Source organism: Pteropus medius, unplaced genomic scaffold (assembly GCF_902729225.1).
Source record: "Pteropus medius unplaced genomic scaffold, Ma_sr-lr_union100, whole genome shotgun sequence".
Lineage (NCBI taxonomy): Eukaryota > Metazoa > Chordata > Mammalia > Chiroptera > Pteropodidae > Pteropus > Pteropus medius.
In genome coordinates this window covers 5449690-5462876 of record NW_024349798.1, presented here as the reverse complement: position 1 = coordinate 5462876, position 13187 = coordinate 5449690, and the positions used below count along the sequence as shown (strand labels likewise).

At 47.2% G+C, this 13187-nt stretch overlaps 1 protein-coding gene across 3 annotated transcripts in view; it reads left to right on the top strand.

The window, feature by feature from the left end:
* Nucleotides 1-13187, top strand: part of NLRC3 (NLR family CARD domain containing 3) — a 40519-nt gene that overhangs the window by 20611 nt on the left and 6721 nt on the right. For all 3 annotated transcript variants that reach the window (XM_039885165.1, XM_039885166.1, XM_039885163.1), the window contains 12 exons: nt 746-832; nt 3639-3722; nt 4199-4282; nt 5685-5768; nt 7005-7088; nt 7609-7692; nt 8374-8457; nt 8986-9069; nt 9822-9905; nt 10403-10486; nt 12548-12631; nt 13064-13147. In XM_039885165.1, coding sequence (XP_039741099.1) covers nt 746-832; nt 3639-3722; nt 4199-4282; nt 5685-5768; nt 7005-7088; nt 7609-7692; nt 8374-8457; nt 8986-9069; nt 9822-9905; nt 10403-10486; nt 12548-12631; nt 13064-13147 — 1011 coding nt within the window. The remainder of the gene's footprint in view (nt 1-745; nt 833-3638; nt 3723-4198; nt 4283-5684; nt 5769-7004; nt 7089-7608; nt 7693-8373; nt 8458-8985; nt 9070-9821; nt 9906-10402; nt 10487-12547; nt 12632-13063; nt 13148-13187) is intronic.

Here is a 13187-nt window from a genome sequence, read left to right as displayed (position 1 = left end):
CCTGCCTCTCTAGCTTGTGGTGTTGCTGGCAATTCTTGGCTTATAGGCACATCAGTCTAATTTCTGCTTCCGTGATCACACGGTCACCTTCTCTATGTCTTTGTCTTCGCATAGCCCTCTCTTTGCTTGTAGGGACACCAGTCACATGGATGACAGGCCCACCCCTTTCCAATATGACCTCATCTTAACTAATTATATCTGCAATGACCCTATTTCTAAATCAAGTCGCATTCTTGAGGCAACGGGGCTTAGAATGCCAGCATATCTTTTGGAGGGACACAATTCAACCCATAACACCCTATGAATCATCCCAGTGCTGATGGAAGCTACACCCACTCACGTAACCCTCAGCTCATCCTCTGTGCACTGTTCTAGACCTTAGCAGGGGTGGGGGAAAAGTTGCAGGACCAGGGCCATTCAGGACCTGAGAGCAGCTTCCATGTCCTCAGAAGAAGAGCTAGCAACTGGTGTCCCACAGAGGCACACAGTGTGTGGGGCTGCTGGGAAGGAACCCCAGGGCTTATGCCACTAAGCCTCCCAATTTACCTTTGTAGGAAAACTCTGAGCATGGTGGGTGTGCTGGCTCAGATCTCTGAGCCACATGGTGAGAGCTGCACTGGGATGGAGAGAAAGGAAGGGAGAGGAGCCCAGCCTGGGCCCCCTCTGCTGCCCCAATGCCAGCCAGGCCAATCCCACCTGCCTGTGGGCAATGGTACCACTCACTACTGCTGTTTCTCCCAACCAGGCTGGACACCAACCAGTTCCAGGACCCTGTGATGGAGCTACTGGGCAGTGTGCTGAGTGGAAAGGACTGTCGCATTCAGAGGATCAGGTAATGCTGACCCAAGAGCCCCCGCCCAGAGTGCCTACCTGTGTCTTGGGGTCTGGGGGCTCCTTTTCCATTCACCTCTCTGCCCAGCTGACCAGTGGTTCTTTCAAGGAGAGGTGTCTTTAAAGCATATGTTTCAGGATGCAGGCTGCTTATTTCCACCCATTCCCAAAAGTTCCAGAGGCTCAAGTACTTCATCTGTTTAAAAAGAGAGAAAGGATATGGTGTGTGTTGGAGGGGTGGGGATCAGAGATTATGGTGCACATGGAAGCATTTCTCCAAATACTATACGTGCTGATATGGCACCAGGCCTAGTTTTTTCTAAGCTCCTCTCAAAGTTTGCCCTCAAACAGTATTCTAGGTACAGAATTGTATTTTTAAATAAAACTTAAATTTTATTAATTTGAGAAATTTTAATTAAAAAATTTTAATTTAAACATTGCATCTTTAATGTAATTAGATGAAAGGTTATAGGCTGACTGTAGTGCAGATCTATGTGCTTACGAAATCTCTACTGTAATAATTTCCAACTCTTAATACCACCCTGATTTGTAGTTCAAATGATATTATGACCTGAAGATGGCTTTTGGAGAATTAGGGAGGTGCATTTGGAGAACAGGACCCAGAGTGTAATTTCTCATTCACACACAAGCCTCTGGGTTCTAAAATAATCTTTATCTGAGGAAACAAAAATAAACAATGAATCAGGAACAGTCATTGAAGACAGTGACTAGAGTGGTAAGCTCCGTGTGACCTTGTACAGACACCTCTGTGCCTAAGGAGGGTAAAAAAGGATTAAAAATGTATCTACCTTTGAGTTCAGGGGTCCCTATGACCAGCTTCAGGTTCAACAATTCACTAGAAGGACTCACAGGACTCAAAAAAGCTGTCATATCCATAGTTACAGTTAATTACACTGAAAGGATACAGATTAAAATATGCAAAGGGAAAAGGCACATGAGGCAGGGTCCCGGAGAGACCAGGCATGAGCTTTCAGCTGTCCTCTCCCAGTGGAGTCATATAGACAGCTCTTCCTTCTCCCAGCAATGACATATGACAACACAAAGCATTCCAACCATGGAAGCTCATCTAAGCATTGGTGTCCAGAGTCTTTATTGGGAGTTGGTTACTAAGACATTCCTGACCTCCTATATGCTGACCTTATTCTCCAGCTCCTCCAGAAGTCAAGCTGACACTGTATGGCCCAAGGTCCCCAATATAAATCACATTGTGAGATAAAATCGTCAGCATAACCTCAGGCCTCCAGGTAGGCAGAGACATTCTTAACAGGCAGGAGCCTGAGGAGGTTGTGCGGAAGCAAAGTTAATCCTTTGCTGCACACTGCCTCTCCTAGAGTCCTTGTGAAGCTCCAACGAGTTAATTCAAGGAAAGTGCTTAGGACAGGACAGTCACAAAGGAAGCACTGTGTAAGGGCGGCTATTTATTAGCTGGACTACCTTTGTTTTGTTAACCAGAGATATAAATGCAATTCCTTTGAGAGAAACATGATAATGACAACTTATCATTATTAATATTTTTCCTTCATGGGTACCTTCAGCAAAATAGGCAACTTTCAGTGTTTGGCTTAAAGGAGTCTAGATAGTGCTCAGGAATTTTTCTGAACGAAACCAACATTTCCTCTATGGCCACATACTCTTCTTCAACTCTCTGTGGTTGGTCCTCAGCGCCACATCCCTGCCTGAAATACCCAAGGAATCCTTCACAAAACATATATGGCTCATGAAATATTAATTTATAAAATATTATAAAAATCCTGGGGGTGGGGTGGGGGTAGAAAGAGGCCCTCTAGCATTTATATAGAAGATGCTCTGGGTGAATGATCTTTAAACTTTTTTAAAGCAGTAGAATCCTTTTTTATAGTGGTGTTCCAGACAGAATCTCAATAAGTCAAACAGACAAAAGAAGAAGCTGCTGAGATTAAAAGAAGAGGGGATGGGGACCCAGAGCCCAAGCACTTGGCTCCTTCTCAGACTCCTGGTGGCTCCTGAAGCTTTTCTGTGGAATCCTAGGGGCCCTTGAAATACAGCTTGAAAAGCACCGCGGAATCTAATTTCATCCCATGGGGTTGCCCCACAGTTTTAAATGTCTAAAAAACACTGAACCTCATCAGCTACCATTTTTGAAACTGGGTACATGAAGCAACATTAGGTTGATCCACCAGTATATTTCTGGGATCACCCTTTCAAGGCAGATACAGATGTACTTTTTTTTCCTTTAAAGTTAGTTCTGTAATAATGCTACCATTTTCTCTTCTTGCATTATAGAAAGATCTGGGGCCAGTGGTATGCTGGAACTATGAGTTCATAAGAGCTGATTGTTAAATTTTCATGGAATTTTGCAAGCTGTGAGGGTTTGAAATTGACTATGGTGGGAGTATTTACATCATGGAAATTGGCCAATGCTAAAAATCACGGTTTTTGTACTTTGGTTTTCCTGAGAGCCAGTTTTCTAGCATACCACAGGCTGGGGTCCACATTGTAGACTTCTGTAACTGGCCATTCTCTTTAACGTATTGTATAGAAGTTGTTGTGCTGGATTCTGGCCAGACTTTTCCATAGGACCCTTTGCCACTGTGAAGGTCTGCCTGCCCACTCTGGCCCTACCTTGCCTGGCACAGAAGCTTTCCTGAGCCTGGCAATCTGTTCCAGGCTCACCTGATCTCCACCTGTGTTCAGGCCCTGATGATGCTGATGAGGTCCAGGAGTTTGGATCATGAGGCTAGAGTTGAGGAAAAGGCGATGAGATTTATAGACTTGCAATAACCACTTCTCTCCCTCTCCTTGCACAGCTTGGCTGAGAACCAGATCAGTAACAAAGGGGCCAAAGCTCTGGCTAGATCCCTCCTTGTCAACAGAAGTCTGACTACTCTAGAGTAAGTACAACACCAAAGGCAAATCTTTCACCATTGGGACAGGGAACGCTTGTGAAACATCTTGTGAAGTTCTCTAAATTGTACTCTCCCCTGGGTGGGCTTGGAAGGACAACTGAGCAAGCAAAGTCATGGTTCCTGCTCAGGTGTTGGGACTCACCCAGGAAGCACCAGAATTTTGGCCTTGAACGTAGTATTGTCATTCTCCTATCTACACTTGGTCCAAACCCACTAGTCCATCAGATCCTGTTTTCTTCTCCCCATCACATGGGGCCACCATCTGAAACTCTTTCCTTGTTCGCCTACATATGGATCTCTGCCTCAGTTCCACCAAACATGAAATCCTATACCCCGATACCTATACCCTGTTTTGTTTTTTTCAAGGAGCATAGATTGAAAGGTCAGTGTAACTTCTGTTCCTTGTTCCCTCCTTGGAAATTGATAAGAGAATGGTTTTTTCTCTCTCTTCTTTCCACCAGCCTCCGCAGTAACTCCATTGGACCTCAAGGGGCCAAGGCGCTGGCAGATGCTCTGAAGATTAACCGTACTCTAGCCTCTCTGAGGTATATTGTATATGCTGCCCCATAGAGAGGGACCAGAAAGCCTTCTTCTCAGGTGCCATCCATGGAATGGATGGTGGCCATGAGATACCAACTCCCACTCAGTGGATACTATAGAATCATATATCCTAAGCAGGTTTCCATGTTCCAGCTCCTCCCTGGTCATAGTGCTTGTGTTTATGGCCTGAGCAGGGGATAAAGGAGAAGAGGGGTAGAGGGGCAAAATAATCTATGAGGAAAACTTCTTGTCTTCCATTGAATGAGAAATCCTCAAGGCCAGTGTCAGAATGTTCCCCTGAGATGTTTTCCAAGACATTGAGAGCCTGTCCTCCAGAAGATCCCTGGTTTTGTGTGGTTTGCTATGCTTTTAGAGACCAGTGGTTGTATCCATCCTTAGTTGAATGTGCACCATCATTTTGTTTTGTTTTGTTTTTCATTGATTAGGGTGAAATTCACATAAAATTCACTATTTCGAAGTATGCAGTTCAATGGCACATAGTACATTCACAATTGTCCCACTATCACCTCTATCTAGTTTCAAAATATTTTCATTATCCTAAAAGGAGACCTTGTACCCATTAGCAGTCACTTCCCATTCTCCCCTTTAGCAACCAATCTGCTTTCTGTCTCTCTGGATTTGCCTATTCTGGATATTTCATATAAATGGAAGCACACAAGATGACCTTTTGTGTGTCTTCTTTCACTTAACATAATGTTTTCAAGGTTCATCCGTATTGTAACATGTATCAGTACTTTATTCCATTTTATGGCTGAATAATATTCCAACGTATGGATAGAACCATATTTGTTTATCCTTTCATCAGTTAATGGACATTTGGGTTGTTTCCACCTTTTCCCAGTGTAAATAATGCTGCTGTACAGATTCTTGTACAGTATTTGAGTACCTGTTTTTAATTATTTTGGGTGGATACCTAGGAGTGGAATTTGCTAGTTACATGGTCACTCTATGTTTAACCTTTCGAGGAGCCACCAGACTGTGTTTTGCAGCAGCCACACCATTTTACATTCCCACCAGGAGGGGATGAGGATCCCAATTTCACCACATCCTTACCATTAGTTGGGTGCCGTTGCTTTTAGCTGTAATTAGGACTACTGATGACCTAGTCATTGTTATCCACATAGCATGAGCACCTCAACCCCAATCAGCAGGCAAGTGCTTAGAGACCCAGAGGGAAGCCTAAGGCCAGAGCAGCAAAGGGAAGGGCCAACTGTTCCCAAGTTCCTGTGTGCCAGGCAGTGAGGGAATGCAGGGGTCAGAGTCCTTGCTCATTGAGGTCATCTGCTATTCCCCTTGGGCATCAGTGACCCTATGATGGGGGTTTGGGCCACCATTGGGTACCCTTGTGTGCTCCATTTGTGATGTGCCTCTTCCTTGCCTCCACAGCCTTCAGAGCAACAGAATCAGGGATGATGGTTCCAGGTCCATAGCTGAGGCCTTGGCTGCCAACCGGACCCTCTCCGTGCTGCAGTAAGTGGACATGCTGGCTAGCAGAAAGCCTCCTCTGTCCTCTCCTTTCCTCCTCCAAGAGCCTGGCCCTTGGAAAACTAGATGTCCATTGCTTTTCTAGAGAACGGGTGTTGGACAAATAATTAAAAATAAAGCTTCCTGCCAGTCCAGAAATTCCTCTCCACAAATGTGGGAAAGAACAAAACAACTTTATTACTTGAATAAGCATTCAAAGCCCATTATCGGTAACTACCAATGAGATTGCAAAGACAAAGAAATCACACCCTTTTCCATAGCCAAACAAATACAACCCAAAATAAACAACAACTTATCTTCAGGTAAGAGGACTGGACAGCACCATTTGTCACATATAGTTTATCCTAAATTAGTATGGTAGTTGGGGTAGCCATCTGTGTTTGTTAATTTTGCCTTTAGCCAACATAAAGTTAAAACCTCATATCTTCATGACAAGGAGGCACTTACAACTGGGAGTCTGCTATCTTCTTTAAGTTTACACTTCAAAGAGATGGCTCCAAAGTCCTTACAAGACATTCTTAGGCTATAAACCTGGCAAGAGGTTTTTACTTAGCTTTTAAGAAGATTTACATATTTCTAAAAGAGAAAAGGAAAGGATTTACAATCACAACAAGGAAGTAGTCTAAGAAAAGGGAGGGGAGGGTCTCTTGCCGTTTTGGAACCAGGGGAAATTTCCCTTTTGTTTAGATTGTATTTAGCCTCACACAAAAGAGTTCCTGCCCTGACCGTCCTAGGATGAGCCCAGGGGTTCTCCTGTAACATCCTCTCCTCCAAGTTTAATATAAGAGAAGTTTTAGAAAAGAGGAACCTTAGTAGAGGGTCTGCCTTAGGGAACACTGTAGGGTTAGAGGCAGGCTGCTGGTTGGTCTACACGGAGATAGATTGTTGAGTGTTGAGAGGGTTAGAGGGATAAAGGGCCAGTGGGACTGCTACATAGAAGTCCCCACTCAGAAAGTTGCTGGATATTATCAATGTCTGCTGGTCACTGCTTTCCAGCTTCTGACAAGGGAGGGGCTGGCCACCCTTGCCTCTTACTCTCCACATAATGTCAGTCTCTCGGCATCACTTTGGCAACAATCAGCAGACCTTTCCTCCCTGCATGCTGTGATATGTGGAGACAGGCACTCAGTACTCTCTGACCTCTCATCTTGAATCAGAGTGTCCTTGGCCTGGGAGTGGCTGTGACCAGATTTGCTGAAGCGTCCCTATCTTTTCTCACAGCCTACAGAAGAACACCATTGGGCCTACAGGAGCCCAGCGGATGGCAGATGCTCTGAAGCAGAACAGGAGTCTGAAGGAGCTCATGTGAGAAATGCAGAAGGGCCAAACTGGTATCCTCGATGACTAACACAATGCCCAACCCATCATAAATATTTGTTAGCATGGGGATGGACGGACGGACAGATGGATGGACGGACAGACGGACGGATGGACGGACGGGCGGATGGATGGATGGATGGGTACAGGATAGCTAGCTTTTGACTCCAAAGCACTGAACCAGGAAAATGGAGACCCAGATTCCCAGGACTGAGTGAGCCACAACTGTCTCAGGCTCACATTTACTACCTTCCCCACTGGCAGAAGAAAACAGCATTTCATGGCCACCTTCACATAAAGTTATCACAAATACCTCTCACTGAAAGATTGGCTCTGTCCCCTTCCAGAGAACCAAGGAGGACTTTGCTACCTTGATCTCTTACACGGAACAGGTGTAGTAGGCACCCTTGAGACAACAGAGACAGCCCTCCCCTGAACCCTGATCCTTAGGCCCCACTTTCCCTGGCTGCTCCAGGAGGTTGACTCACCTGTGTCCCATCTCTTGCAGGTTCTCCAGTAACAGCATTGGCGATGGAGGTGCTAAAGCCCTGGCTGAAGCCCTGAAGGTGAACCAGGGCCTACAGAGTTTGGAGTGAGTCTGCCTGACCACCCTCCAGGGGTGGCAGTAGGCAGAGGGTGACTCCCCGCTACTCCGGGTTCCCCATCTAGTAGGTGGCTGGGTCCTGGAGGATGGCTGTAAGGGCCACTTCCCTTGCATAACTCAGCCAATCACCAACCCTGGGGAGACTGTGATCTCAGTGGTTTTTCCTCCATGCCCACCCTACCTGTCCCATCCTACTACACAAGCTCCATTTCCCTGGACAGTAGGGATTGGTGTTGGTTCTGGAGTTTTCAGAGTGATGAGTACCGAGTGTCCTTTAGAAGCTGGTGCAGGTAGCTAAAGAGGGGTCAGCTGCAATGACCTTGGTGTGGGGCCAGGGAGCTCGGCACTACCCCACACTGGGAAGACTCAACTGTGCCGCTTTCTCTGGGGGCAGCAAACAAAGCACACCCCCCTCAGAGACATTTGGAGACACCCAAACCAAGGCAGTCTAAACTTTGGGGCTGGTTTTGCTAGATCTGCCCCAACCTAGGAGGAGCTGGAATGTGGGAGATGGGAGAGGAATGAGGGATGATGAGAAGAACGATGTGGGGTGACAATTGCCCCAGGGACCTCCCAACTCCCTGTGAAATTCAGTGCTTCAGCTGGACTGGTGGCTCCCTCCAGATCCTGTGACAGCCACACCAAGTGTGCCCTCTCCTCTGTCTGCAGCCTGCAGAGCAATTCCATCAGTGATACAGGAGTGGCAGCGCTGATGGGCGCCCTCTGTGCCAACCGAACCCTCCTCAGCCTCAAGTAAGTCCCAGCCTCCCTCTCAAACAAGGTATCTCTTTGACCAGGGTGTCTTAAAGGACTTTGGGACTTGGAAGGAAAGGTTGGTACTGGGAAGCCCACACCTACTCCCCATAGGCTGGTTATAGACCAATGGTTGGGCAGAGCTGGTTCTAGAGCTGGCATCCTGCACTCTTCCTCACCTCAGGAGGGCAGGGGCAGCTGTGGCCTCAAGTGGCAGGTTCTGCTGCTCCCTGCCCATACACAAGTCTTTTAGGCATCCAAGAATGCATGCCTTCCCCTCACAGCTCTGAGGTCCCATTGTCTTATCCTCTTCTTCCTAGACTGTCCAAAATACTCTTGACAGTCCTAAAGGGAATACACTTGGCTGACTAGCCATTGGAGCCTGGGGTTGCTGGAGGCACATACTACACCTAGATCACTCAGGAAGGCCAGGTCCTACTGGGGATTTCTAAAAGCCTGAACACCTGGGCTTGTTTCTCTGCGACTTCATCTTCCTGGTCAGCAGCTCAGGATCTTCTCTTTTCTCAGCCTGCGAGAAAACTCCATCAGCCCAGAGGGAGCCCAGCATCTGGCTCGAGCTCTCTGCACCAACAACACCCTGAAGAACCTGGAGTACGTGAGTGGGGGGCAGGCTGTGTTTCCTAAGGCTCTTTTATGCCCAGGGCCTCACCTACCCAGAACACAGGGGCTGATGGGCCAGACCCTTGTCACCCTTGCCATTGTACAAGGCTCCAGCTGGTGGTCACTTGCAGAGGCCACTAGCCCTGCCCCCTGCTCTGCTTCCTGAGGCTGATCCACAGAGAGGCCAATGGTAGGAGGTAGGTGCCCATGGCTGTGCCTCCGTGTCATATGCTTCATGCAGGGGCCATCTGGAGTCTTTATTTGGGCCTGTTCCTGGGAAGGGGTAGCCAAGAAACCTGGCCCCTGGTGGCAACCCTGACAGAAGTCATCCACTATCATGTCATAAATTACATGACGATGAAGTTAATGGCAACTGTTTGTCTGCTCCACTAACCCATCCTGTGGAGATGGATGAGCATGTGGAAGGGGCCACATCGTAAGGGGCAGAAAGCACAGTACAGGGATCAGGAGTGAGTTCCTGGGTACCTCCTGGTAGGTGACCTATCATGGAACCTCACTAAGCTGATCCTGAGCCCATTCCCCATGGGTTGTCAGGATTTGTTACAACTGTCCAGAGCACGTGCCTGGCACATGCAAGTGCTCCAAAAGCATGAGCTAGGCCATCCCAGCAGTCCTGATGAAGTCCTTGGGTTGGAGAGGAGTGGTCTGGACTCCCTGGGGAGCAAAGACAGGGGACATCATGGCCCAGCTCTGGCTCATTTGCCCTGTTCTCCTCCTCCCAGCCTGACAGCCAACCTCCTCCATGACCAGGGTGCGCAGGCCATTGCAGTGGCAGTGAGAGAAAACCACGCCCTCACATCCCTTCAGTGAGTCCTCGGCAATCCCACCTACCTCATCCCTTCCGCAGAGCTACAGGGCTACACCCAAAACAGCTGATGCAGGAGTCCAAATCTGGCTTTGAGCACTCACATGTTCTCTGGGGCCTCCAGCAGGCTGCAGGTAGTCACCTGCAGAGGCCACTGGCCTTGCCCCCTGCTCTGCTTTCTGAGGCTGATCCACAGAGAAGCCAGTGGTAGGAGGTAGTGCCCACAGCTGTACCTCCATGTCACATGCTTCATGCAGGGGCCATCTAGAGTCTTTATTAGAGCCTGTCCCTGTGCCCACTCCTAACCAGAGAGTGAATGCTGACCCCTTAAGACTAAGCCTGAGGAGAAGGTCTGCCCATCAGTGGCCAGAACCCGTCCTGCAGGGACTCCACCCACTGTCATCAGACTCTCTTGGGATTAGTCCCCTCTTTCTGGAGCCCCAAGACTTTCTGGGCTCTTCTGTGAGCCACATAGTTATGTGGTCTGTGTTTGCCCAGCCTGCAGTGGAACTTCATCCAGGCTGGCGCTGCCAAGGCCCTGGGACAAGCACTACAGTTCAACAGGAGCCTGACCAGCCTCGAGTAAGTGGGGCCTCCATGCAGGCCATGGGGAGGGCAGGGGAATCTGAAAGCTTGGTACCAACCAGGTGCTCGTGGGCAGTGGACAGTGTTCATGCCCTCAGCACACAGTCTCCTCTGACCTAAAGCCACAGACATGTTTTCATCCTCATCTGCTTTTTTTTAAAGAAAAAATAACAGATTTATTTATTAAGATATAATCTACCCATTTAAAGTGTACAATTCACTGGTTTCTAGTATATTCACAGTTGTACAGTTGTAATCAATTTTAAAACATTTCCATCACCCTCAAAGAAAACCCACATCCATTAGCAGTCACTTCCCATTCTCCCCAGCCCCTGGCAACCATTAATTTATTGTCTCTATGGATTTGCCTATTCTTGACATTTCATATAAATGAAATCGTACAATATGTGGTCTTTTGTAACTGACATCTTCCATTTAGTATAATGTTTTCAAGTTTCATCTACATTATAGTATATGTCAGTACTTTTTAGGACTGAATAGTATTCCACTGTAGAGACAGACCACATTTTGTTTATCCACTCATCTGTTGATGGACATCTCAGTTGTTTATACTTTTCGGCTATTATGAATGCTGCTGCTATAAACATCAATGCACAAGTTTCTGTGTGTACATAAGCTTTCAGTTCTCTTGTGTACACACCTGGGAGCGGAATCGCTGGGTCAAATAACCTTTTGAGTCTCATCTGCTTTTGACACTACTTCTCTCTTAGCTTCCAGGATGTCCATCTCTTGTTTGAAATACTGGTTTCCTTAGGGTTTTGTCCTAGGCCATCTTCCCTTGAACGACATCTATTTTCTGGAAGCAGTCCCTTCTCTCCCAGGCTCCAATTCCCTTCAAAGTCCTGATGGCCCCACATCTGAATCTCAGACCTCTCTCTTGAGCTCCAGACCCATGTGTCCACTGCCCATTCTGCACCTCCCCTTGGATGTCTTACAGATACTTCAAACTACCCAAATTATCTCCCTCACAATCCTGCTTCTTGGCCCCTCATCTCATGAATAGAACCAACCAAACATGCAAAAAGAAACATCGTCTTTGCTCTAAATCCTGTTGATTCACTTCCAAGTCCTGTTGATGCTCCTCCCTATGTCCCAACCTCTTGGCCACTGTCCAGGCCACCAACATCATTCACCTGTATCAATGCAACAACCTCCACATCTAGTCCATCCTTTCATACTGCTGGTCAAGATCCTTCTAAAATGCAAATCTGTCCCTGTCCTGGTGAGATGTTTCAATGGCTGCCTAGTCCCTGCAGAGTGAAGTCCAAACTTTAGCATGGCTTCTAAGGACCCTAAACATCTGCTTCCTTTGTACCTTCTCAGCCTTGTCTCATACTTGAGACTTGACTCAATTTGGGGGGTTTCTTTTAGATTTGCTAGGCCTTCTCCCCCATCTATTATCCTTCAGGTTTTAGTTTAGACCTGTTTCTTCTGGGCAGCCTGTGTGACCACACCGGAGTGGGAGACCCCACAGGGTCCTCCCTGCAGCCTGCACATGGCCTATGGTGACTGCTCATTTCATCACATCTCCCCACCTGAGTTCCAAGTGGGAAGAATTGGGCTTGCTAGTACACAATGCAGTCAATGTCTGTTAAAATTATTATTGCAAACTACTCCCTTAAGTACGTCAATGTCCACTAAACTCTTAATCATTTACTGCTCCGGGGCCAGCTACTTTCTTCCAACGTAAAAAAAGACGTAAAATCCTGACTAGAACAGCCTTTGAGGGATCAAGGGTTTAAATTTTTCTTCTAGTTGGCTTTGAAAAGCATCCTCTTTTTTTGTCTCAAGCCCTTGACAGTATTGCCACTTGTCCTTTTTCTTTTTTGCCTCTGATGGTCCATACTTGTGCAGACCCCAGACTTCTCTGCATGTTAATTAGGAGGCCATGGGGCTACAGTAGCCAAACAGGGTAATCCTGGAAGTATAGTCTATGGTGTGTGTGGTCTGAATTAAATAGAAGATCCCAGCACTGCACATCATGCTAGAGAGCTGGCCCTGTGCTCCATGTACCCAGGGGTCATTCTCTGTGCTCAGTTTACAGGAGAATGCCATTGGGGATGAAGGTGTCTGTGCGGTGGCCAATGCGCTGAAGGCGAACACAGCCCTCACTGCTCTCTAGTAAGTCCTGATGTACACAGCAGCCCAGGAAGCCAGCCCTTCACCATCCCTTCATATGAAACACCATTTTTTGTTTTCCAGTCAAGGAAGGTGTGTTTGATTTTCCTAATACTAGCAATCATGCAGCAAACATCTAAAAAGTAAGAATTAGGGTACAAGGAGGATCCTCCCCCAAACTCTTCAGGAGACTATCTCTACTTCCTGTGTCCATAGTATCCAGATCTGTCCTAGGCAACAGACAGAATAGGTAGGAGATGTAGCATTCTTTGGACAGATCATGAGCCAACAATTTGCAGTGCTATTTCATCACTTTCAGCCCTAAGTCAAGGGGTGGTGAAAATGAATGGCAAATATGGATGGAAGCTGGGCTTGGGGCAGGTGTGAGGGCTGAAGAGGGACAGCCTGTCCATGTGATGGCATCTCTTTTTACAGTCTCCAGGTGACCTCCATTGGTGCCCCAGGAGCCCAGGCACTGGGAGAGGCCCTGTCTGTGAACAGAACCTTGGAGATTCTTGAGTAAGTATTCCAGTCTACAGCTACATTGTCCTAACCAAAG